The sequence below is a fragment of the Nicotiana tomentosiformis genome, chromosome 4 (genome assembly GCF_000390325.3).
Source record: "Nicotiana tomentosiformis chromosome 4, ASM39032v3, whole genome shotgun sequence".
In the NCBI taxonomy this organism is placed as follows: Eukaryota; Viridiplantae; Streptophyta; class Magnoliopsida; order Solanales; family Solanaceae; genus Nicotiana; species Nicotiana tomentosiformis.
Window position 1 is genome coordinate 3,412,547 of NC_090815.1, and position 27,541 is coordinate 3,440,087.

A 27,541-nucleotide genomic window follows, 5' to 3' on the forward strand; every position below is an offset into this window, starting at 1 on the left:
TTTTTGAGGTTAATTTTTCTTCTTCTTCTTCTCTTGCTGCTAAGTTTTTAACTCGTAATGAGGAACAAATCCTTTACCGATCAACAAGAAGACCAAATATTTCATGGTCAGACCCTTTTTTAACAAGTCACTTGGGATGGTAGTCCTTGACAACAATAATATAGAGACAACCCGATGGAATTCTTCTCTTTGTTTTTTGTTTTAATTGTTTTGATTGTGATCGATAAATTTAATCTGTAATATACATATATTTTTATTATCTCTCTCCACTCTTTTTTTTTAATCGATCCACGCATCGCACGGGTGCGTATACTAGTTGGTTACTAAAGAATGATGTGTACTTTAAAAGAAGGGGTGACCACCAAAATAACATTATTTTTGGGATGTTCTTTTTCCTTAAAAAATATGTATAAATAACGTCAAGGAAATAGAGGAAAGGGTGACACTAGGACATGCGTTGATGCAACTCAAAATATTAAAAACATACATCTAAAAATGACATTAATTGTGGATTAGTTGCTAAAATGATGTCATATCATTATTTTCTTTTTTAAAATAATTTTCTGTGTGAAAATAAGATTTCATTGGTCAAAATAAGGAAATTAAAAATTGGAATCTGCAAAATAATTATTGATCTAACAACGAGAATTAATTAAATACATATTGATATTTATGAAAGATTTAAACATTCGATATTCGAAACTCATTGGTTCAACTGATCAGTTTCGAGTAGGTCTACTAAGGGAGTAATGCCCTATTTACCAAGAAGTTCTTTATTTACAATCTCGAACCCAAAAAAATAATTCTTGGAAATTATCAGAGCAGATGAAGTGGCCATTGCACAACCACAAATAGCATTTCAAACACAAAAATTGACATGAAAGAGTAAAATAAAATTCAAGAAAATTAATTTAAGTCCTCTCTATTCTTGATAGGTCTGAGCCTTACCAACTTTTGCAACTAGTTCTGGTCATAACATTGACTTAGTACAACAAGAAATGTATGAAAAAAATTAACTTGATAATTAAAACTTAGATAAATCTAAGCTAAGCAACAGTAATATAAGAAAGAGTCTTAATGTAAAACTGTGATAGAGAAATGAGTCTAATGCAAGAAAATATCACTCCAAAACCATTGGATTTTGAGCATCATTGGAAGTACTTTCCATCTTTGGTATTATCATATTCTGACTTGTATTAACTGGTAGCCTGTAAGAAAAAATAAAAATAATTAACTTAAATACTTGTCCATTCACTCGCTTAAATAAAAAATAATCAGCAGGTGTATTATATATATATTTGTCCATTTACTCGCTTAAACAAAAAATAATCAGCAGGTATATTATATATATATATATCGTGCATTCAACAAAGCGTTCAGACTCATGTGCCTTCTAGAACCAGGGGTATTCGAGCCTGCTACGTACGATTAACCAGCCTTGCGGCGGCAAAAGGATTATGGGTCGTTTGGTTCATAAACGAGTTATATTCACCAAGAAATGACCCGAAATTGGATCTTGGTCTATTTGAGATTGTTCCTTTTAATCGTAATCAAAGATATTTTCTTGTCTCTCGTTATATATATATATATATATGTATATAATCGTATATAATCTATGTATACCGGCTATGAAAAGTAAATAGTGAATCTGACCAGCTATTTCTGTAAAGATCTCAAATAAGAATAAGAAATTTTAAATTTGTCCTCTAAGTTAGTTTTCATAAAATAAATTGAAAATATTTTAAAGGAGGAACATCATATTTTAAGTAGTTTTGTACAAATTTTAGTTTGGCACGATAATTTGGAGTAGAAAATTTTAAAAATGGTACCATTATGGGTCGTTTGGTTCATAAATGAGTTATACAAGGATTATAATATAATAATTATTAGGCGAAGACTAATAATACCTGTGTGTGTAACTAGTAACATAAGTAGTTTTAATTAAATAAAAATGTAATTACAGATTATAATTACCCTAAGCGCAAACAAGTGTCTGAATCACAAACTGAATTCTCCAAACCTAAAGCTCTTTCTTGACAGTGCCTGGAGCTGCGTCTTAGTTCCTCAATCTGAATAAACAAAAAATAATTTTACAGATTTAACAAATAAAAAGGTATATAATATACCAAAATTAAGAAAAATAACTATAAAACCACAATTATAATATTAAAATACAATTAAATGTAGAATTAGAATATAGACTTAAGGGCATACCTGTTCACGCAGAGCTTCATTTTCTAGTGAAACCTTTTTCTCCTGCCATGCAGAAAAACAAAGAAAAAGAAAATGAAAATGAAAAAGTATTTTAGTAGGTATTTGGACAGAAAAAATGTGATTTAAAAAAAAAAAAAAAAGTTTTTGGAGTTAGATTGATAAAAGGTATTTGAAATTGTATTTGAACATGCATTTTACTTGAAAAAGTATTGCAATTTTGTGAGAGGAAATGAAATTTTAAATGAAAAAGCGATAAAACCCACACTGATCAATCTAAACATAAGCACGTTGAAAAAAGTTTTAACAAGCCTTGAATGACCCAACCCAAGTATACGTGGCAAAATTCGTGGATGATTTATGGCCAGGGGTGAAAGGCCAACTAAGATCGGATATAGCCGGTTTTTACGAAATCTATTTTAGTAGACTATGTGATATCGATAGACCGATGTTTAGAAAGGTCAATCCCTCCCCCACGACACCAAAAAACTGGACCGAACTTCTAAATCATCCGCTTTCATAGAACAATATGGTGATATAGTTTAAAATTTCTAATTAAAAAAAGTGAAATAAGTCAATAAAAAAATCAAAATACAGGGTTTTTTAAATTTTAACACAAATGTATACCTGCAGCAGTGATTTTTCAATTTTTCCCAACAATACTTGTTCCTGAAAATATATATAGCAAAATAAATAAATTCAAGAGCAATATAATATGCTTCCTTCCTTTTCTTTCTTTTTTTTTTGAGTATTAAATAGGACTAATTTTTGAAGTACATATAATAACTACTCCTTAATTAATAAAATGAAATTAATATATACCTTTTTATCTTTAACTGCTAAAATGCCTTCACTTAGCTGATGCTCTAATTGCTGCAAGTCTTTGAAGTTCAGACCTTCAAGTTCTTTCCCCATTAACCGACTTCACATTATATAATATGCAAAAATATAGAGAATAATATTATCAATATCATCAATAATTAATATTATATCAATCACATTTATTACTATATATATTTTAGTATAACTAGCTTATAAGTAACTTGACAGTATAAGAATTCTTTAAAGAGTCAGTATATATAAATAAACTATCTTAGTAAAGCACGTTTAAAATATACGCTTCCATATTTTGCAAAATTTCTTTTTCACTACTCGTGGGATCCCACTTGATTGTTGTTATTGTTTGGGGGAGGGGTGCGCATAGGGTTAGAAATTATATCTGATTTTTATACCAATAGTACATTTTAATTAATTGAAGGTTATATGTGCATAAGTAAATACCACAAGGACCAAAACGCAAATTATTTAAACTTAAGAGACTAAAGTGAATTTTTTCCTATTTATTTTATGCAAAAGGAAAATATTGTAGAAAATTAAAAGAAAAACTTACCTTTGCACCTGACGCAGCAAAGCAACTTCAGCTCTTAATTCATTCACTTCAGGCTGCGACTCATGCTTATTTAACAAAATCAAGATCTTTTAAATTAATCAATTGAAAAGATTAAATTGGAAATGATTTATTTAAATAATTCATGCGATTAATTAATTTATGTGATAAATATTTGTTTAATTACTACCTCTGCTGCCACATTTTCGATTGTGGTAAGCTCAGAAGACTCTGGAGCCTTGTTATACCTTGACAGTATGTTTTCCATGCTTCAAAATACAAAGTGAAAATTTTATTAATCTAAGATATTACAATAAAAGAGAAATATTAAAATAGTTTAACTTTTATACACAGTTTAGTTATCTAAGAAATAAATATAAGTAATCGTTTGCGACAAGCGAGATTATAACTTGGAAATATAGACATATATTTCGCTATATGTATGTCTATATTTAACAATGTACTTGAGTTTCAAGGGTTCAAAAGAAAGACGAATATCGACATCTCGGCACCATCAAAACTTATAGTCTAATAGTATCGGTTAGATCTTTCAAAATGAACTTGAGTTTAATTTTCTTTCTCTCTTTTGCCCTTTCCCTTCCTAGATCCTCATTTTAAAAAAATAATTTTATACTTTATAACCGTCCATTAAAAAATTAATCGTAAGATGTATAATATATATATAAATAGTGTATAATTTATCGAGCTACAAACGTGTACAACCCTCCCAACCGCTCCAAAAAACAAAAGAAGAAAGAAGAACATCGACTTATTGGGCTTTATTTGGGCCACTCGGTATGGGCGATTGATGGTTCAAAAAAATGGTTGTGAAATAAGTGAAAGCCCATATCTTTTGTTGGGCTATTTCATTACTTATACTTTTGTAAAGGAAAAATGATACTGAATAGCCGATATAAAAATAATAAGCGAAAAAATATATAAAAAGTATATATTTTTTGTATAGATATATATTATGTATGTTATATACAAAAATTAGACAAGTTTTATACACTTTTCGACTACCAAATGTAAATAGTTTCTGGCGCGAGTTAAAAGTGATAATACTCCTTTTGTAAACCTAACCTACTATTTATGGCCCATCCCAACAAGAATTCATTCTATTAATGGAACAACCTATCAACTTTTAGAAATTAATTGCATAAATAAAAGTATTTCAATCCATTTTTGGGCTCTTTACTGTACTTGTTAAGCATTTTTAGAATCTTCCACTCCTAGAACACCTTCTATTCATTCAAATATAATCAACCATTTTAGTTCTGTTTTTTTTTTTTCGTTTTCTATCAAATTTGATCACGCAAAGGACAAAAATAGTAAGAAAATGTATTTTTAATCCTTTCCTTTTACCATCATTTCCAAGCTACAAATAAAGGTTTTCATAATTTAGAAATAATTCGAATTACATCTTAATTGTCCCAGTTTACAGTAGAAAAACAATTGACGAAAAATAGAAGTATTAATTGTTTGAAAATCCTAAAGAAAAAAGTTAGCAATTCTTTTGCTATTCAAACAATTTTTTTTCTTCTTTCTAAAAATTAAAAAACTAATTTTGCAACTCTAAAACAAACGCCATATTAAGTTAAAACACTATTGTAACTTTCAAGGATCACAAGCACAATTGAGAAGTGGTACAACAACTTCATCTAAAACCCAAATTTTTCTCATTTCTCAACTTTTATTATTAAAAAATCAGGAAAATGATTAAATCAATCAAACATACCCCACAATCAGAAAGAAAAAAAAAAGAATTAAAAAAAGAATCCATCTTTGTACTAACTGGAGTCTCACAACAGAGTTGAACAACACAAGAAATAAACTCTTATATATAAATACATAATTAACCAATCTGGAAGGGAGCTTTGGAATAACAGTAAAATTATCTATGGATGACCTACAGGTCAGTTCGAGCCGTGGAATCAGCCCTTAACGCCTAGGTTAGGGTAGGCTGCCTATATACACCCCTTAGGGGCCGACCCTTCCCCCAACCCGGCGTGAATATGAAATGGTTTGTGCATCAGAATGCGTTTTTGTTTACATTAAAAAAAATACATACACACACAGACACACAGATATGACAAATCTTATATATAAAAGATAAAGATGAATTAATTAAATTAAATTTTACCTGGAGCTAGCAAATTGATAAAGCTTTCCAGTGTTGGAGAAAACAAGAACACCAACCTCAGCATCACAAAGAATAGCCAATTCCTTAGCTTTTTTCATCAATCCTTGCCTTCTTTTTGAAAAAGTAACTTGCCTACTATTTGTATTTTCAATCATCTTAATCTCAATTTTCCCTCTCCCCATTTTCCCTTTCTTTTCTTTTCCTTCTAATAACAATGGGGTGAATGATAATGGAGAAATTAGTCATGTCTTATATAGTTATGTTGAATTCTTGAAAGGTCTAAGGATGGAAAGTGTTACTACATTTGGAAGGGAAATTTGGAAAGGAAATGATGGTTTTTCTATGTGGGGCAAAGTACTCTTTGGAATGTTTCTATTAAAAGGCATGTTTGGCTTAGTATTTTAGTTGGTCATGTATTGTCTAATTTGCTAACATTTTCATTTATGTTCCTAAATTGATTAAGTGCGTTTAGTATGATAGAAAATATTTTTCAGAAAAAACGCGGGATTTGGTTGCTAAAAAATATTTAGTGACTTTGTAATATTTAGGCGAAATTGGCTAACTTATTAGTGACTTTGGAGCAATAAAATGAAAGTACTATTTGGGACTTTCTATTATAAGGCATTTTTGGTTCAGTATATTGGTTAGGCATCTATTGTCCAATTTGCTAACATTTTCATTTATGTTCCTAAATTGATTAAGTGTGTTTGATATGATAGAAAATATTTTCCAGAAAAAAAAGCGGGATTTGGTTGCTAAAAAATATTTAGTGACTTCGTAATACTTAGATGAAATTGGCTAACGTGTTCGTTAAAAAAATAGTTAGTGACTACGGTGCAATAAAGTAAATTACTCTTTGGGATAGTTCTATTAAAAGGCATTTTTGCATTGTTGGTCATCTATTGTCCAATTTGCTAACATTTTCATTTATGTTCCTAAATTGATTAAGTATGTTTAGTATAATAGAAAATATTTTTCAGAAAATGTGGGATTTGGTTGCCAAAATATATGTAGTGACTCCGTAATACTTAGCTGGTAAAGCTGACTAATATTTTCATTACAAAAAATAGTTAGTGACTTTGGCGCACTAAATTAAAACTCTAATAGTCATTTTCTCAATTATTTTTCTCTATTTTATCTTCCCTTTTTTTTTACTCTAAATTTCTTTATCTCTAATAAAGGGGTGATTGGTAATGAAGGAAAGACTCGTATGTTATATAGTTATGTTGAATTGTTAAAGGGTGTAATAATAGAAAGTATTACCAAATTTAGAAAGGAAATATGGAAAGGGAATAATGGTTTTCCCGTGTGTAGTAAAGTAATTTTAATATGGCTTTCCCATTTTTCCTTGTTGGTTAGGGGGTTTTCCTCTTCTGGAATGTTTCTATAAATGGCATGTTTGGATTAGCATTTAGGTTGGGCATCTCATGTCCAGTTTGCCACTTTCTAAACTGATATGAGTGAAAGTTATTGACAACATTTTAAGAAATAAGATACTAATCATTATTTTCCTATACGTAGTGGAATTCTGAAAATTCGAACATTTATATAGAATTTTTTTAAATTTAATTTCTTTCATTTCTAGCAAAAGAAAGGTTGTACTAAATTTTAAGTGTATATAATTTATATCTATCTATATTATATTAAAATGAGGGTAGTATGCATTGTGGTTAAGCCAAGTGGCAAGCTAAAATGAAGACACTTGGCAATTTTAGGACAATATTAATAATTAGAAATTATAAATGGAAACATAATTAATGGAAGTAGTTTAATGAATCTTATACATAATCTAAATAGATATTAGACAAATCTAATCTATATATCTATATTTATATATATATATATATATATATATATATATATATATATATATATATATATATATATATATATATATATATTGATCCACTCATAGATTTTCTTCTATATTAACTAGAAATATGAACGTAAAAAATTAATTAAAAACTATAATAGAAAAAAATAAAAATAATAGAAAGATGTAAATTGAGATAACCTGTCACGACCCAAAATTCCACCACATGCGTCATGATGACACTTAGTCTCTAAGACTAAGTAAGCCGATTCTAATTATAATTCAAGCCAATTTTTTTTAAAAAAAATAGATAATCGAAACCAACAACGAAAATAATTACAAACAACCTTCCAAGACTGATAATACTGAGTCACGAACTCTAACTAAATACATGGAATGATCTCGAGGACCCAATATACAGTACTGTTCGAATAAGAAATTAACAATACAATAAAAATAGAAAGACTCCAAGGGATTGCGACGACCAAGCAACTCTACCTTAAGTCCTTGCGATCACACTCTAACTTTGTCCGAGTCCGATATCTTCAATACCTGGCTCTGCACAAAAAATGTGTAGAATTGTAGCATGAGTACACCACAATCGATACACAGTAAGTATCAAGACTAACCTCAGTGGAGTAGTGGCGAGGTACAGTCAAGACACTCACCAGTCTAATAACCTATGCAATATAGCATACAAAATAATAGAAAACAAATAGAAGTAATAGAATCACCAATCAACTAGTGATATAAACAACAAGGCAGCAAGAACACCATAAATGTTACTCAAACGAATAATAAACACAAGTATAACTAATTAATCAAGTCATTCAAAATATACATATTTTATCTAAAAGTTTTTCAAATAAATATCTTTCGAATATAATTCTTTCAAGTAAATACCTTTCGAATATAATTCTTTCAAGTAAAAGTCACCATGTGACACCTCATTTAACTTTCCTGGTGTGAGAAATATATTCAACATATCACATCAAATGTCACAGCAATACCTTCATGCACTTTTCTCATTCTCACCCAATATATATATATATATATGTAGATCAAATCAATTGGCACGGCAACACTTTATGCATTTATCTATTTCTCACCGTGCATACATATAACATTACCAACTAGGTGAGAGAAATTCTAATGACAATAAAAGAAATAAAGTGGGAAACACACATGAAGCAACAATGACTACAAGACACATAGAAAACATAGGTGCACAATAACAGCTCAAGATAAAGGCATGAATGTATACACAACGAAAAGATATCACAATATAATGTATGTCTCTTGTCCTCAACTGCACGGAAACACCCTTCGTGCCATGAACATATGATAATATAAAAATAATAGCACGACATCACCGTTCGTGCTTTTACTCTCATCCTCACATAATAATATAAATAAAATGGCACGGCATTATCCTTCATGCATATTAAGAATGGCACGACATCACCCTTCGTGCTTTGCACTCACAAATGGCACGGCATCACCTTCGTGCTTTACACTCTCAAATGGCACGGCATCACCTTTCGTGCTTTACACTCTCCCTCACATGATAATGTATATGAAATGACACGGCATCACCCTTCGTGCTTTACACTCTTCCTTACCAAGCATATGTATATCATTAACAAGCCGGGTAGGAAGCATAAATAATATCAAGGAGAGTGTTTAAACGACAACACAATACAACAATTCATATCACAATTTTTCCACCGGCCACAACCAACTCCAAAGATAAAACAAAAATCAATTAATTTCAAAGCAAATAGCCCAAGGCTATAAAACCTCAAAAACAACAACAAAGATGGAAACATAACTCAGTATAGGACAACACCTTCTTTAATCTAAATTTTTGATAAATATATTAACGCCTCTTTTTAAACTTATTTAATTAATTATTTGCAAATGAAAAATCCATAATGAAATTAATTCCAAGAAATATCAAATCAACAAACACACAGAATTCACATAAAAATCCAAGTGGCAATCATCCCAAATTATCATATAAAATACAGACTCGACAAACAAGGAATACAACATGACAATAAAGGATTTACTATGTTCCAACAATTTTCCAATTTAATATATAAGGGTGTCTACGAATTTAAACCGATATAATTTGCACATATAAATCAAGTACGTACTAGTCACCTCGCATACATGGTTTTCAATTACACAATTTCCACATAAGACTCAATGCCTAAGGAAAATTTTCCTCACTCAAGGTTAGGCAAGATACTTACCTTTTTGAAGTTAGGCCGATATTCCAGAATAGCCTTCTTGCTTGAATTGACCTCCGGACAGCTCAAATCTATCCAAATTAATTGTATAACTTCATTAAAATTCATCGGAAACAATTCCGGATAATAAACACCAACTTAAAATTTTATTCTAAAAAGTCAACGAGCGGCTCGCCCCTCGGAACCCGACAGAAATTTTACGAAATCCGAACACTCATTCCGATACGAGTTCAACCATACCAAAATTATCAAATTCCAATAACGGATCGCCCTTCAAATCTTAAATTAAAATCTAGAAGATTTTCGCCATTTTCAACCCAATTCACTAATTTAGTGATAAAAACAATAATAGATTCATGTAATTTAACCAAAAATCAAGTTAGGAATTCTTACCCCAATATTTTCCTTGAAAAACTCTCAAATTTGCCTTACCCAAGCTTCCTTGATCCAAAAATGGAAGAATGAGACAAATTTGGACTTTATTCTGCTTCCTTGGGGTTTGTTTATCGCGTTCACGACCCTACCCTCACGTTCGCGATGAACAAATTCTTCAACAATCATTTTCAAACTCTTCTCAGATAGCGTCTAGTATAATAGTCATAACCTTTTGTACAAAACTCCAAATGATGAATGGTTTGACTTTCTGAAAACTAGACTCCAAGATATATAACTTTCATTTGTTGATCATCTCCCAATTCCTTATAGATTGCGAGATATAAGCTTCCAAAGTCGGCCTTGTGTAACAGAGATTTCCAAACTCTTCCCAGACAGCCTGTAGTGTATCCATCATAACTTTTTATACACAACTCCAAATGACAAATGGTTTAACTTTCTGAAAAATAGACACAAGGGACTACAACTTTCATTTTTGGATCATGTGATGACTTGATCGGTCATCTTATGTTTTAGAACCTAATTATGCGCTTTGAAGCCTTAAATACCTCATTTTAAACTTTCTCGATTTGTGTGCGCTGTCCGAGTGTTTTTACGAAAAGCTTTTATGTTAAAAACTGATAAAATATGAAATTATTGCCTTAAAAATCCATTTGAGTTGACTTCGGTCAACGTTTTGAGCAAACGGACCCAAATTCGTATTTTGACAGTCCCGATGGGTCCGCATTGTAATTTGGGACTTGGGCATATGCCCAGAATCGAATTCGAAAGTCCCTAACCCAAGTTATCGGACTTTGTTGAAATTTGAAAGTTTGAAAGCCTAATGATTTTGAAAGTTTGACCAATGTTTGACTTTATTGATATCGGGTCCATATTTTGGTTCCGAAACCCAGTATAGGTCCAATACTATATTTATGACTTATCTGTCAAATTCGGTGTGAAACGGAGTTGGTTTGACGTGATTCGGGCGTCCAGTTGATAATATAGCAATTCTGAAGTTTCTTGAAAATCTCATTTGATTTTGGTGTCCGATTTATAGTTCTAGGTGTTATTTTAGTGATTTGACCGCTCAAGCAAGTTCGTATGATATTTTTAGACTTGTGTGCATAGTTGGTTTAGAGCCCCGAGGGATCGGGTGAGTTTCGGATAGGCTACAGAGTGAAATGGACTTAGAAAATATAGCTAACGCATTTTTGTTTTCTGGTGTTTACTGCAGATCTCGCATTTGCGAGATCTGGCTCGCATTTGCGAAGAGACCATCGCATTTGCGAGCCAGGGCATGGCAGGGGGTACTCGCATTTGCAAACTTGTCTATTCTGCTTTTGCGAAGGCAGAGTCGCATTTGCGACTCATCAATGTTTTGAGAATCTTCGCATTTGCGAAGGTAGGGCCGCATTTGCGAGGGTTGCAGGGTTCGCATTTGCAGCTGTTTTATTGCATTTGCGATCACTGGGATTTCTGAAGCAGTTCGCAATTGCGACCTCTTCCTCGCAATTGCGAACATGATATCGCAATTGCGACATATGCAACTGGTTGCTCATTCTTCAAATTGTCAAAACAAGAAAACCCTAGAGGCAATTTTTTAAAGAACGTTTCTTCCCCAAATCATTAGTAAGTGATTCTACACTAGTTTCTTTCAATTTTTCACTACATTTCCTAAGATTTCAACCAAAAATCTTTTGTTTTCATTGTGGAAATCGGGGGTTTTGGGTAGAAATAGGGATTTTTGTAAATTGGGGATTTAGACCTCAAATTGAGGTCGGATTCCAAAGCAAATTACTTAACCGGGCTCGAGGGTGAATGGGTAAACGAGTTTTGGTCCGAACTTCGGGATTGGACCAAGCGGGCTCAGGGGTTGACTTTTTCAAAAATGGCCTAAATTAAATCCTTTGCAATCGTGGGTAGTTCCTAAGGCTTAATTTGAATCGTTTAGTTGGTAATTTTCTAGATTCTATTGGTTCGGAGGTTCGTTTGAAAGGCAAAGTTGTGATTGCGCATTGAGTGGTCTTTGGAGAGAGGTAAATGTTATGTCTAACCTTGACTTGAGGGAATTGGGAACCCTCTGACTATGTGCTATGTGGATTTTATGTGAGTAGCGTATATGCGAGGTGACGGGTGCTTATGCGCCACCGAATTATCTATTTTCCCTATTTTTCTGCTTTTCTTAAATTATCTCTTTCCATGTCTTAATTTTTATATGCTCTAAATGTGTTTCCATGCCTAATTGCTACTTGTTAGTCAGTGTTTCATCATGTTTATGATATTAGATCTTTTTATAGTTTCATGATCTCCTTCTGTTTGCTCAAGTTGGTTTATTTGTATCTTCTAGTGGTGAAATTCTGGATTGGCCTCGCTGTGTAGTATTACTTATGCGGATTATCATGTTGTACAAGGTTTTTTATTTGTTTCAGTTTGGTGTTTAGGGATTTTAAAGGCTTTTCCGTGATTTGAATTGTAAGTTTTACTGTGCATATTGAGTACTTGATATTGATATAGTGAGATCTGGTTGCACGCCGCAACAGGTGAAATAAGGGTGGTATGATGAGGTGGAATAAATGTGAATCTATACTGTACGGTGGGATTGGGTTGCACTCACAACAGGTGTAATAAGGGTGGATTGTTTTTGTAGAATAAAGGTGAACTATGATTATGATATTGTGATATGGTGGGATTGGGTTGCGCGCCGCAACACTTATATATGTACTTATTGTTGTTAATATTGTTACGAGGAAATAAGAGAGGATTATGTGATGTTCGGTGGGATCGCGTTGCGCGCCGCAACAACCTGTGTGTTTATATTCCTCCGAGCTGTGATAGTTTTACGGTATTTCCTTTTTGCACTTAAGGATTGGTAAATTTTGAACGTCGCTGACTTATTCCTGAAGCTGTAGCTATTACTTTCAATTGACTGCTTTATTTCGTTCTGTATTTCCTTTTTCTGTCTATATTATTTATATTGCGTACAGGTTGTAGTGTGAGTGACCCGCCTTAGCCTCGTCACTACTTCGTCGAGGTTAGGCTCGGTACTTACAGAGTACATGAGGTCGGTTGTACTCATACTAAACTCTGCACTTCTTGTGCAGATTATGGTACCGGTCCTAGCTGATCGTGAGGCTTAGCAGCCTGGACTTGCTTATTGGAGACTCAAGGCAGATCTGTTGGCGTCTGCAGACCTTGAAGTCCCCTTCTATCTCCCCTATTTTACTGTTTCTTTTCATTAAGAACAATTGTATTTCTTTCAGACTCTGTTGTAGAAAATCTTAGAAGCTCGTGAGTTCTAACTCCATATCAATAACGTTTCATTTTTTTTTTCAAACCAATTATTTTTTCATTCTCTTTTTTTTCATGTCACATTCTTTTCAAGAGGGCCCTTTCATCACTTTGCAGCTATCATTTGGTCACCATTTTTCAGTTAATCATCCCTTTCTTTAAATTTATCAATTAGTATCACAGTCTAAGCAACAATGCTCAAGGAAGCAAGGTGCAAAAACTAGAGATTCAACAAAAGAATCAAGGCAAAAATACAGCTTCCAAATAAAAGGTTACTGGCTCAAAGGACTAACTAGTGGTACAATATCTGAAAAGGCTAAAATGCATAAGACATATCAAAGAAAGCCTGTTATCATCTTCTAAATAGAGCAACACTTTTATTTTACTCAATAACATGCAGGGCAAGTTCTAGACTAAGATGCAAAACATGAAATATATGTAAGAAATCCTCACCACATGACATAAATACCAATCAAGATGGATCAATTCTACTCTAAGACAGACAGGATCATAGCGAACAACAAAATAAGCTATATACAGAGTCATAAACCCTAGCCTAGGTGTTAGAAAGTCTGTTGTTTTATTCATTACTCAAGCACTCAGAGGAAAGTACTACTCAAACTCAGGCCTAAATATGCTAGTATCAAACAAGTCAAATTTTTTTTTCTTCTCCCTCTTTTTCTACTCCTAAAAAAAAATCTAATCCTAAAAAAAAAAAAAAAGTTTACCCGGTTCAAGTTACATCCCTAGAAAAAGAATCGATGCACAAAGAAAAATCAAGGGGGATTATTACCTAACTAAAACTAACTAGAACAAAAAGAAAATATTTTTGAATTTTTTTTCATTGGACCTTAATCCCTAAAGAAAACTGTCCAAGAAAATCCATCATCGGGAAAAGTCTAAATTTTCTTCTTTTTTTTTTTTTTTCAATTTTCGTTTTTTAAAATCTTTTTTTTTCTTTTACAAAAATCACTACAGTTATAAAGAATACTACAATTAAGCTACGATAGCACAAAAAATCACCCAGACAATCTCCTTATCCCACACTTAAAATTGTGCAATGTCCTCAATGCACACTGTAAATAACAAGAGGGTAAAAGAAACTCCCTGGTAGGCCACATGCCGAAGAATTAGCAGCTCACGGGATACTCAGACTTCTCTCAGGTATGGTCCCATTGTGCGGGTACCTCACACTCAGTTTCAACCGCCTGCTCGCTTTTGCACTCGCCTATTGCCTTTGACTCCATGCTCCTACTCCTACAAAATACATAAAAAGCACTACAAAGATAACACAATTAAAAAAATAATTTAAAAACAAAAATAAAAATAAAAAATAAAATTGGGTTGCCTCCCAACAAGCGCTTGATTTAACGTCACGACACGACACCATCACTTTCACCACTTTTCCTTCCACTTTGAGAATATGAATTGCGCCCCTAATTTTGCATCAATTTTTTTGTCACGTTCATGGGGTGGTGGTGTGAAAATAAAGGAACCAAGCAATAAATATCGCATCTTGCACTTCTTGGCCCTTAAGTGAGGAATGTCATTTTGCCTTTTTGGTGTTGCAAATTTTAGAATATAAGAGTCTTGTTCTTCATCTATACATCTCTCCAAAGGCTTGATCTCCATGTCTCCATCCAAACATAATGTAGAAAAATGATTAGAATGAGGACCAACACGCCTCAACTCCAAAACTGTATTATTTTTGACATTCTCAATAATATATACTTCCTCAACCTCATCATCATCCGCAAGAACATGGTCTAATGAATGGTATTCTCGTTTTAGCTCCTCAATTTGGCCTAGATCTTTTTGAACTTCACACAACTCATCACTAAATTGTTGGGCGCTACACGCATCAACCTTTGCACTCAATTGAGCCTCCAAGTCATGGATATCTAAGCCAAATTGGTCTATCTCTTGCCTGAGCTCAGTTCTTCCTTCTATCAGTTGTTCTGTTATATTTGAAAGACCATCACAGAGAGACTCATGAAATTTTATTAGCTGAACTTGTTCCTCTAGCCAAGATTGTCTCACTATAGCTGTTTCTTCAAAATTATCTTCTGGTGGGAACTCGCTCTCTTTAGCCAATTCTTCCGCCTCGGCCTTCATTCTCATGATTGATGCACTAATTCTTTGTATAGCCTTTTGATTTTCATCTTGTTGTTCGGCTACTTGCCTCATCATCATGTCATGTTGCTCGACTACTTGCCTCATCATGTCCATAATACGAGCAACACATTCCATATCCTCCACTTCATTGTTCTAATCAAACTCATAAATATTATTAGAAATATTATAATAAGAACTTTGAGACGGATAATTAGAATTAGGACAAACAACCACACACATTACAAAACTTCCACACATAAGATTGAGATTCACAATTTTGCCACAAGTGTGGTCCTCCACAATATGGACATGAATCACCAAAATAAAAATAACCAATATTCGATCAATTCTCGTTCCAAGATGCCATGTAAATAAAGATAATAAAATATTAAAAATAAGCTAAAATTTAAACTTGAATAGACAAAAAGTAAAAATCTAATCTAGTAGACTAGTTAATTTCTAAGTCCCCGGCAACGGCGCCAAAAATTTGTTGCTCCCAAACGCACACGCAAGTATACGTTGTCGACAAGTAATATAGGATTGTAAGTCTAAATATCGTACCCACAGGGACTTATGATTAACTATTTACTAAATTAAACTAAGATAATTAATCTATTCAAGTGATTTTCTAAAGTATGAATATTTAACTAAAACTAATCTAGAGTAGCAAACTAAGAGATTAAAGGAACAAGTTGGCTAAATTAGATACGAATTCAATGAGAGCCGATATTATAGAGCTATGGGTTAGCTAATAATATCGTTGAGTCTTCCACTTAAATTGTCTAATTAATTTATCTGGTTTATTGATTGATAGGGTTAATATTGCTCGTAGCCTTCTCTCGAAGTACTACTCGCCTATTCAAGCTAACCTAACACCTATATTCCTATGGAATTAGAATTAACAAGAACGCATTAATAAATCATGTATAGTAACCAAGCAAGGCGATTATGTATATTCCTATCCTAGCCACAAATCTGTTCCCCGTTAATCAGGTTCAAGATCTCGCTCTACTCAATCTTATATGCAATCTAGAATTCCCTCTCCCGAGTTCAATCCTAGATTCGTAGATAGTATTCAATTGATGATCAAACAATCAAATAATTAAGCAAAAGATTGAATAAATAAACCCATATGATAAAATAATAAAAACAATTCAAGTTTCAAACTACAATGTTCATGTAGCACTCAAAACTCTAGAACTAACAAACTATGAGATTAAAGGAAGAGAAGAGAAGAGAAGAGAAGAAAAACTAGTTGGAAGCCTCCTCCAAGCGTGGTGTGTGTTCCTCCACGTGAATTCTCCTTCAAAGTATGTTAGATCCCTTTCAAATTAGGTTTAGGACCCCTTTTATACGAGTTGGGACCGTGTAGGATCGAAATAACCTTGTCCCGGGCAAAATAGAAAAATCCCGCAACCGCAGCATTTTGCGCTGGCTCTGGCGCTGAATCCAGTGAGTCCGCCGCCTCCTCTTCTAAGAATTTAACTTGTGCTTTTATAATAAGTACATAATGCTTGGGACAAATACAATTAAGTTAGTAGTCAAAGTTGCCTTGTCAGATGCTTGTTTCTTCCTTAACACCATATGCATCAACTTCAACATCAAGGTTGCTCCATTTTGCTCTTCTGCTCGTTATGTCTAACCTTGTGTGGGAGAAATCTCCCCTAGGATTGGTATTGAAGTGATAAATTATAATGTGTTAAAAGTCGTGTACACGAGGTGACCAGTGTGTGCACGGGCTAAATGTGAAAAGATTATGTTTTTAAATTGTGTAGATCATTGTTGTGCATTAACTAAATTATTTTATTTTGTTATATTCTTCAACATTGATCTAAGTTATATAATTTATATTTGCTTGACCTTTTTCGTGCTAATTGTTTTACCTGTTTAGTTGGAACTTGGTTTCTTTTATTCTGTGCATTATTTAAAGGTTGATTTTCTTTAAATTAAATATTATTAATATGAAGTATTTGACATTTTTAAATTTGGTATTGAAGCAACGTATTAAAGATTTTGAAATATTATTTTGCTGAATTATTTATTCCTGAATAGTTTTGGAAAATTTTCGTACTCATTGTGATGGAGCTGTGAGCTCTTTATTTTGGAAATATATTATTGATGATTTGTTTTGGTATGAGCCGTGAGCTCTTTATTGTGAAAAAATATTGTTGTTGAATTATTTTGGCAAGTTAAATTATTTGAGCACTTGAGGTGCAAATTGTGATATATTGTGATGTTGATACGCATGCGGTGGTATAAGGTCTGGGTATTGAAATGCATGCGGTGAGATAAGGGTGTCTTGATACGCGTGGCTAGCAGGGGGTGCTACTATAAGTCATGTGGTGTGATAAGGATGGCTAAAACGCGGGATGCTATTTCGGGAAAAATATTTTCTTTAAAATAAAATTGTGAAGGCTCCCGCGGTGATATAGAAAATGAGATATTATGAATTTATTTATGATTTGCGACTACGAGGCGGTACCTCGGGAGTGCCCTTGTTGATATTGATTTATGGCCGTAGTTGCCTTTGATTTTTGTTGTGATTTTTCTAAAAGTTGAAAAGAAAATCTGTTTTGTTCCACGAGGTATTATTTGACATTATTTGTGTAATTAAATGGTGACCTACTATTTGATTCATTCCCATTGTCATTATATTTTATTATATTGTGAAACATTTTACCATGCCATTTATTATTATTTTTCCAGTAGGGCATGACCTGACCTCATCACTACTCTACCGAGGTTAGGCTTGGCACTTAATGGGTACCGTTATGGTGTACTCATACTACGCTTCTGCAAATATTTTTGTGCAGATCCAGGTACTTCTTACCAGCCTAGACATCAGCGAGTACCTGTGCACGAAAACTTCGAGGTATATCTGCCAGCATCCGCAGACTCCGGAGTCCCCTTCTATTCTTGTTATGTGGCTTCCTTATTTTCTTAGACTCTGTTATATAGAGACATTGAGGATAAATTCTTACAAGCTTGTGACTTATTTCTATCAGGTTTTGGGAGGTGTAATTATGTAAAGTTTCAGATTTATTTATTTCAGATTTCTATTTTTATTTCGCATTGATAGGCTTACCTAGTCTTAGAGATTGGGTGGCATCACGACATCCTACGGATGGAATTCAGGGTCGTGACAAGTTGGTATCAAAGCTCTAGATTCATAGGTGTTATGAGTCACAAGCAGGTTTAGTAGAGTCTTGCGAATAAGTACGAAGACGTCTGTACTTATCTTCGGGAGGCTATGGAACTGTTATGAAAATATTCACTTCTTTGATTCCTTATCGTGCGCATTTGTTGATTTTAAAGTTCTAAACCATTGTCTTTCTATTCTCTCACAGATGGTGAGGACACGCACAACTAGGTCCGATGATCAGACACTCACGCCCCTTGTTGGAGCTGCAAGAGGCCGGGTTTGGGGCAGAGGCCGAGGAAGACCACGTGGTGCAGCCAGAGCACCTGCACGAGCTATTGCACCAGAGCCACCAGTAGCTCCAATTGGAGAGCAGGAACCTGAGACCCTATTACTACTCCTGCACTTCAGGAGACTCTTGCCCAGTTTTTGAGCATGTTTGGCACTCTAGCTCAGGCAGGGCTAATTCCACTTGCTCCTGCCACATCTCAGGCCGGGGGAGGAGCACAGACTTCCGCCGCCCGTACTCCAGAGCCACGGGCCCAAGTTGACCATGCACAAGAAGTTATACCAGTACAGCCAGTTGTCCCAGTTCGGCCTGAGATTAGGACAACAGTTTCAGAGGGGAAGCAACTCAGGCTTGAGAGATACAAGAAGTACCACCCTCCCAGTTTCAGCGGTTTAGCTTCAGAGGATGCTCAGGGTTTTCTGGAGGAATGTCACCATATCCTTCGTACTATGGGTATCGTGGATTCCAATGGGGTTTCTTTCACGGAATTCCAGTTTAGAAGAGCAGCCTACCAGTGGTGGCGGGCATATGAGTTGGATAGTTCGGCTGAGGCAGCTTCACTCACTTGGGTTCAATTTTCAGATATGTTCTTAAGGGAGTATCTTCCTCAGAGTCTTAGAGAAGCATGGCGCACAGAGTTTGAGCAGCTGCGCCAGGGTTCTATGACCACCGTGTCAGAGTATGCGGTCCGATTCAGTGATTTGGCGAGGCATGCACCAACCTTAGCGCCGATTTATTGAGGGTCTCCACCCTAGTATCAGATTCGGTATGGCCCTAGAGATAGAGATATACATCATATACCATCAAGTGGTGTCAATTTCCAGGAGATTGGAAGGTATGAGGATCCGGTAGAGGGAAGAGAGGGAAGCTAAGAGACCCCGAGATGCTGGAACGTATAATAATTCTCGTGCCCGAGCTGAAGCCCGTCATGATAGAGGCTATGCAAGCCGTCCTATTCATTCAGCACTTCCAGCTTCCAGTGGTATTCTGGCTACTCCCAGACCTCGGGTTCAATATTATGCACCACCAATGTCTTCTGTACCTCCTGTACATGGGTGCTTTTAGCGGGCAGTCTAGTCAATCATGCCCGAGCCAGTCCCAGCTGCCACATCCTCCCGAGGGCTTATTTTGAGTGTGGTGACACTCGTCATATCATGAGGGATTACCCTAGATTTAGGAGGGGTGCACCTCCATAGATTTCTCAGGCCCCACCTATTCTACAGGGCTCTCAAGCTTCTCAGGCCATGATTACTGCACCAGTTGCCACTCCACCTGCAGAGCCAGCCAGAGGTGGAGGTGTAACGACCCGGCCGGTTGTTTCGGGTGTTATAGCCCCATTTTCCCATTTCTACTTCTTTTGTATTATTTAGCTATATTATGTTATATCGGGTTAGTTGGTTCGGGTTCGGGAGGAACTCGGAGTGAAATGAGACACTTAGTCTCATAATTAAAAAATTGAGTTAGAAAAGTGGACCGGATATGGACCTATGTGTAAATGATCTTGTATTTGAATTTTGATAATTCCAATAGCTCCGTATGGTGTCCGAAATATTATTTGGAAGTCCGTAGAGGATTTAGGCTTGAAATGCCGAAAGTTTTATTTTTGAGAAGTTTGACCGGGGGTTGACTTTTTGATATCGGGGTCAGAATCCGATTCTGAAAATTAGAATACCTCTATTATGTTATTTATGACTTGTGTGCAAAATTTGAGGTCAATCGGACGTGATTTGATAGGTTCCGGAGTTGTTTGTAGAAATTAGAAATTTCAAAGTTCATTAGGCTTGAATTGGGGTGTAATTCATGGTTTTAGTGTTGTTTGAGGTTATTTGAGGGTTCGACTAAGTCCGTATGACGTTTTAGGACTTGTTGGTATATTTGGTTGAGGTCCCGAGGGGCTCGGGTGAGTTTCGGATGGTTAACGGGTTGGATTTTGGACTTGGAACTCTGCTGGAATTTTTCTAATGCACCATCTGGTTTCCTTCATCGCGTTCGCGAGTGGAGCCTTGCGTTCGCGAAGAGGAACTGAGAGGCTGGCATATTTGCTCTTCGCGTTCGCGAAGAGAAGCACGCGTTCACGAAGGGTGGATTGGGTGTGCATCACGAACGCGAGGGGTGTTACGCGTTCGCGAAGAAGAGAGGAAGCAGCCGAAGACCCCAGGCAATTGGTCGTTCGCGTAGGGGGTGTCGTGTTCGCGTAGTGAGAGGGAACGAAGCATCGCGTTCGTGATGGGTTGAACACGTTCGCGTAGAAGGCATTGAGGCAGAGGCATTTTTGTGCTTCGCGAACGCGAGGGTGATATCGCATTTGCGAAGGAGGAATTTGGAAGAGAGCTATTTTGTGCTTCGCGAATACGAGGCATTGACCGCGTTCGCGAAGAAGAAAAGTCTGGGCAGTGAGTTTAAGTTCTAAAAATGGATTTTTTTAGTTTTTGGCGATTTGGAGCTCGGAAGAGAGGCGATTTTGGGTGATTTTCAGAGGAAACAACGGGGTAAGTGTTCTTAACTCAATATTGGTTAAATTACCCGAATCCATGGTTGTTTTTATCATTTAATTGGTGAATTGAGTTGGGAAAATTTTAAAACCCTCTTGGTTTAAATTGAAGATTTGAGGGTCGAGTTGGGGTCGGATTTTGGTAAAATTGGTATGGTTAGACTCGTGGTTGAATGGGCTTTCAGATTTTGTAACTTTTGTCGAGTTCCGAGACGTGGGCCCCACGGGTAATTTTTGAGCTAATTTTTGGATTTTTATGGAAAATCATTATTATCTTGTGGAATTAATTTCAATGAATTTTATTGATTGAAACGAATTATTTATGACCAGATTCGAGGCGTTTGGAGACCAATTCACGAGGAAAGGACATTGCAGAATAAGAATTTCGCGGTTTGAGGTAAGTAACGATTGTAAATCTGGTCCTGAGGGTATGAAACCCCAGATTTCGTATCATTCTACTATTTTGAAGTGACGCACATGCTAGGTGACGGATGTGTGGTTGTGCACTATTGGGAATTGTGACTTGGTCCGTCCCGTAGCAACTGTAAAGTTGCATACTTTGTTGAAACCATTTGATACTTATATGTTTTAGAAAGAATTTATGTAAATTGGGCTAAATGCCATGTTTGGGCCTTGCGCCAATGCTGTTTGGACCCTTAGGGGTTGTTTCTTACCATCCTCTCACTATTTTCAATTGAAAATCTATACTCAGTCATGTTTATACTTGTTTACCGCATAACTCAGTTTTATGACTCTATTTTGATGCATATAAATGTTTTGGGCTGAATGTACTGTTTTACTGAAATGCCCGAGTGGCTTGAGAGGTTTATGATTGAGTGAGGCCGAGGGCCTGATTTATGAGGATGAGTGTGGATCGGGGCTGCCCGCCTACAGTATATTTATGACTGAGTGAGGCCGAGGGCATGATTTGTAAGGATGAGTGTGGATCGGGGCTGCCCGCCTGCAGCATACTTTATTATTATAGCACGTGAGTTGTCCGTGCAGATTATAACGCTTGGGCTGAAGGAGCCCCTTCGGAGTCTATACACACCCCCAGTGAGCGCAGGTACCTACTAAGTGCGAGTGTCGAATGCTGAGTGACTGGGAGGCATGAGTGATTGTGAGGTATGCCCGAGTGGCAAGAGTGATTGTGAGGTATGCCCAAGTGGCACGAGTGACTGTGAGGTTTGCCCGAGGGGCTGTTTATGAGTGATGTTTTTCCGAGGGGCTGTTTGTGATTTCATCATTTCTTTTGCTCACCTTTGCATTGAGCCTTGGTTTGAAAAATTGTTGGAAAAATATCTTTAAATGATTTTTTACTAGAAGCGGGTTTAAACGAGATGATTCGATTCAAACACTGATTTTTAAAGCATGTTGTACTTTACTGAGATTTCATGATATGAACGTTATATGCTTTATTGCTCGTCACTACTGCTCAGTCTTTATTTATTGTTGTTACTTACTGAGTTGGCGTACTCACATTACTCCCTGCACCTTGTGTGCAGATTCAGGTGTAGCTGGACACGGTAGCAGTTATTGAGTGTTCTGGTTGCAGATTTTTCTTGGAGATAGTAAGGTAGCTGTTTGGCGATCACAGCCCCTGCTCTTCTCCCTCTTATCTTCCTCTAGTTGTATTTAGCTATTTTTCAGGCTGAGTTAGCCTTGATATTGTTAGACAGATTGTAGTAGATGCTCATGACTAGTGACACCCTGATGTCGGGCTTTTCTTTTCCGCACTTCTATTTTTCTTTGATTTGAACTCTTTAAATGGAGGTTTTATGTTAAATAACCTTGAAATTTTCTTTGAAATAAAAATATCGGTTTGTTTTGGAAATGAGTCGGCTTGCCTAGTTCCACGATAGGCGTCATCATGACAGAGGTTAGTTTTGGGTCGTGACAGGAGGTCAGACAGGTATAGGTCTCCCTAGAGGGGAAGGTCAGGCCATATATTATGCCTTTCCTGCTAGGACAGAGGCCGTTGCATCCGATTCTGGCATCACAGGTATTATTCCGGTCTGTCATAGAGATGCATTGGTCTTATTTGATCCAGGCTCCACTTATTTTTATGTGTCATCTTATTTTGCCCCGTATTTGGGCATATCACGTGATTCCTTGAGTTCTTCTGTTTATGCATCTACACCCGTGTGTGAATCTATTATTGTGGACCGTGTGTATTGGTCGTGTTTAATTATTATCGGTGGTTTTGAGACCAGAGCTTATTTATTATTGCTCAGTATGGTGGATTTAGATATTATTTTGGGCATGGATTGGTTGTTGCCCTATCATGCTACTCATGATTGTTACGCCAAGACAGCTACGTTGGCTATGCAAGGTCTACCACGGCTAGAGTGGAGAGGTACCTCGGATCATGTTCCTAGTAGGGTTGTTTCATTTTTTAAAGCTCAACGAACAGTTGAGAAGGGGTGTGATGCGTATCTGGCCTATGTGAGAGATGTTAGTATTGATACTCCTACTGTGGAGTTAGTTCCTGTAGTAAGGGATTTTCCTGATGTATTTCCAACGGATCTTCCGGGTATGCCACCCGACAGGGATATTGAATTTGGCATTAATTTATTACCGGGCACTCAAACCATTTCTATTCCACAATATCGTATGGCCCTAACAGAGTTGAAAGAATTAAAAGAATAGTTACAGGAGTTCCTTGATAAGGGTTTCATTCGGCCCGGTGTATCGCCTTGGGGTGTTCCTGTCTTATTTGTGAAGAAGAAGGATGGTTCTATGTGGATGTGTATTGATTACCGCCAGCAGAACAACGTTACAATAAAGAACATGTATCCATTTCCACGTATTGATGACCTATATGATCAGCTTCAGGGTGCCAGGGTGTTCTCTAAGATCGACTTGCGTTCAGGCTATCATCAGTTGAAGATTCGGGAGCCAGATATCCCGAAGACTGCTTTCAGGACTCGGTACGGTCATTACGAGTTCCTTGTGATGTCTTTTGGGCTGACCAATGCCCCAACAACATTTATGCACTTAAAGTGTGAATTAAAGAGTCGGGAAGATCATGAACAACACCTGAGGACTGTGCTTCAGATTTTGAGAGAAAAAAAGTTATATACAAAATTTTCAAAGTGTGAATTATGGCTTGATTCAGTGGGATTTTTGGGTCATATAGTTTCGTGCGAGGGAATCAAGGTAGATCCGAAGAAGATTGAAGCAATGTAGAGTTGGTCCAGACCATCCCCAGTTATGGAAATGCGGAGTTTCCTTAGTTTGGCAGGGTATTATCGTCGATTTGTAAGGGTTTCTCTTCTATTGTTGCATCTATGACCAAATTGACCCAGAAGGGTGCTCCATTCAGGTGGACCGAGGAATGTGAGGAGAGCTTCCAAAAGCTCAAGACAACTTTGACTACAACCCCAATATTGGTATTACCTACAGTTTTAGGGTCTTATATTGTGTATTGTGATGCATCGCGTAATGGTCTCGGCGCAGTGTTGATGCAAGATGGTAGGGTGATTGCCTACGCTTCTAGACAGTTAAAGGTGCATAAGAATAATTATCCTATATATGACCTTGAGTTAGCAGCTATTGTTCATGCCTTGAAGATTTGGCAGCATTATTTGTACGGTGTCTATTGTGAGGTCTACACCGATCACCGGAGTCTACAACATCTGTTTAAACAGAAGGATCTTAATTTGCGGCAGTGAAGACGATTGGAGTTGCTTAAGGATTATGATATAACCATTCTCTATCATCCTGGGAAGGCCAATGTAGTGGCCGATGCCTTGAGTCGTAATACGGGGAGTTTGGGCAGCTTAGCATATTTACCGGTAGCAGAGAGCCCTTTAGCATTGGATATTTAGGCCTTGGACAACTAGTTTGTTAGACTGGATGTTTCCGAGCCGAGCTGAGTTTTGGCTTGTGTGGTTTCTCAGTCTTCTCTTTATGATCGTATCAGGGAACGTCAGTATGATGACCCCCATCTGCTTGTCCTTAAGGATACAATTCAGCACGGTGATGCCAAGGAAGTCACTATTGGAAGTGACAGTGTATTACGAATGCATGGTAGATTATGTGTGCCTAATGTAGATGGTTTGCGTTAGTTGATTCTCCAGGAGGCTCACAGTTCGCGGTACTCCATTCATCTGGGTGCCGCGAAGATGTATCAGGACTTGAGGCAACATTACTGGTGGAGGAGGATGAAGAAATACATAGTGGAATATGTAGCTCAGTGCCTAAATTGTCAGTAGGTGAAGTATGAGCATCAACGGCCAAGTGGGTTGCTTCAGAAGTTAGAGATTCCGGAGTGAAAATGGGAGCGAATCACTATGAATTTCATTGTTGGACTTCCACGGGCTCAGCGGAAGTTTGATGCAGTTTGGCTGATTGTGGATAGGCTGACCAAGTCAGCTCATTTCATTTCTGTGATGAGTACCTACTCTTCTGAGCAGGTGGCTCGAATCTATATTCGCGAGATTGTCAGACTTCACGGCGTACTGGTATCTATCATCTCTAACCCGGGTACGCAGTTTACGTCATAGTTCTGGAGGGCAGTACATCGTGAGTTGGGTACTCGGGTAGAGTTGAGAACAACATTTCACCCTCAGACGAACGGGGCACTGGAGGATATGCTTCGTGCGTGTGTGATAGATTTTGGGGGTGCTTGGGATCTGTTCTTAACACTTGCGGAGTTTGCTTACAACAACAGTTACCAGCCAAGCATTCAGATGGCTCCGTATGAGGCCTTGTATGGTAGGCGGTGCCGGTTTCCAGTGGGTTGGTTTGAACCATGCGAGGCTAGACTTTTGTGTACAGACTTGATTCAGGATGCTTTGGAAAAGGTTAAGTTGATTCAGGATCGACTTCATATAACCCAATCTAGACAAAAGAGTTATGCGGATCCGAAAGTTCGTGATGTTGTATTCATGGTTGGTGAGCGGGTATTGCTCCGGGTTTTGCCTATGAAGGGTGTGATGACATTCGGGAAGAAGGGAAAGTTGATCCCTAGGTATATTGAGCCTTTTGAGATTCTTGAGAGAGTTGGAGAGGTGGCTTACAAACTTACACTACCACCTAGTCTCTCTGCGGTTCATATGGTATTCCATGTTTCCATGCTTCAGAAATATCACGGCGATCTGTATCATGTGTTAGACTTCAGTTCGGTTCAGTTGGATAAGGATCTATCTTATGTTGAGGAACCGGTGGCTATTCTAGATAGGCAGGTTCGAAAGTTGAGGTCAAAGAACATTGCTTCCATGAAGGTTCAGTGGAGGGGTCATCCGGTCGAGTAGGCGACTTGGGAGACCGAGCATGATATGTGCAGTTGTTATCCACGCTTATTCACCAGCTCAGGTACTTTTTCTAACTCCGTTCGAGGACGAACGTTTATTTTAGAGGTGGAGAATGTGATGACCCAAAATGTCATCTTTAAATTTAATAATTAATTTTGTCTTCTAAGACCTCGAAAAGTACTATTTATCATTCCTCGACTTGCGTACGCAGTCCGTAAAATTTTCTAGAAGGCTTTTATGTGAAAAATGGATTAAAATGAGAATTAGCGTTTTAAAAATCAATTGAGTTGACTTTGGTCAATATTCTGAGCAAACGAACTCAGATTAATGCTTTGACAGTTCCGGTAGGTCCGTATCGTGATTTGGGACTTGGGCGTATGCTCGGAATCAAATTCCGAGGTCCCTAGCCCGAGATATGGAATTTTGATGACAAATTAAAAGTTTGAAAGCTTAATGATTTTTAAGAATTTACTGATGTTGGATTTATTGACACCGGGTCCGTATTTTGGTTCTGGAGCCTGGTATAGGTCCACTATAATATTTATGACTTGTCTTCCGAATTTGGTGAGAAACGGAGTTGATTTGACGTGATTCGGACATCCGATTGTGAAAATATAAGTTTTAAAGTTTTCTTGAAAATTTCATTTGATTTGGTGTCTGATTAGTAGTTTTAGGTGTTATTTGGGCAATTTGATCGTGCAAGCAAGTTCGTATAATGTTTTAGGACATGTTGGTGTATTTTGTTAAGGTCCCGAGGGTCTCGGGTGAGTTTCGGAT

General features: G+C 36.5%; 1 protein-coding gene across 1 annotated transcript; it reads right to left on the reverse strand.

Annotated features, from left to right (window-relative positions):
- Positions 1-872: 872 nt before the first annotated feature.
- On the reverse strand, positions 873-5,970 carry LOC138908845 (MADS-box transcription factor 23-like). Its single transcript, XM_070199495.1, has 8 exons — positions 5,742-5,970; positions 3,789-3,867; positions 3,602-3,666; positions 3,034-3,133; positions 2,839-2,880; positions 2,215-2,256; positions 1,975-2,069; positions 873-1,208 (listed from the first exon to the last, which is right to left on the reverse strand). The coding sequence occupies exons 1-8, from the start codon at positions 5,921-5,923 to the stop codon at positions 1,121-1,123; spliced, it is 693 nt and encodes a 230-aa protein (XP_070055596.1). The 5' UTR covers positions 5,924-5,970; the 3' UTR covers positions 873-1,120.
- Positions 5,971-27,541: the final 21,571 nt, after the last annotated feature.

Bases quoted from the DNA above. Each gene is read 5' to 3' on its own strand.
- LOC138908845 (XM_070199495.1), bottom strand. From the start codon at position 5,923: ATGGGGAGAGGGAAAATTGAGATTAAGATGATTGAAAATACAAATAGT. The intron at 3,868-5,741 runs GTAAAATTTAAT...TGTATTTTGAAG, and splicing joins TATCAATTTGCTAGCTCCAG to CATGGAAAACATACTGTCAA. The intron at 2,257-2,838 runs GTATACATTTGT...TCTGCATGGCAG, and splicing joins TTGAAAAATCACTGCTGCAG to GAGAAAAAGGTTTCACTAGA.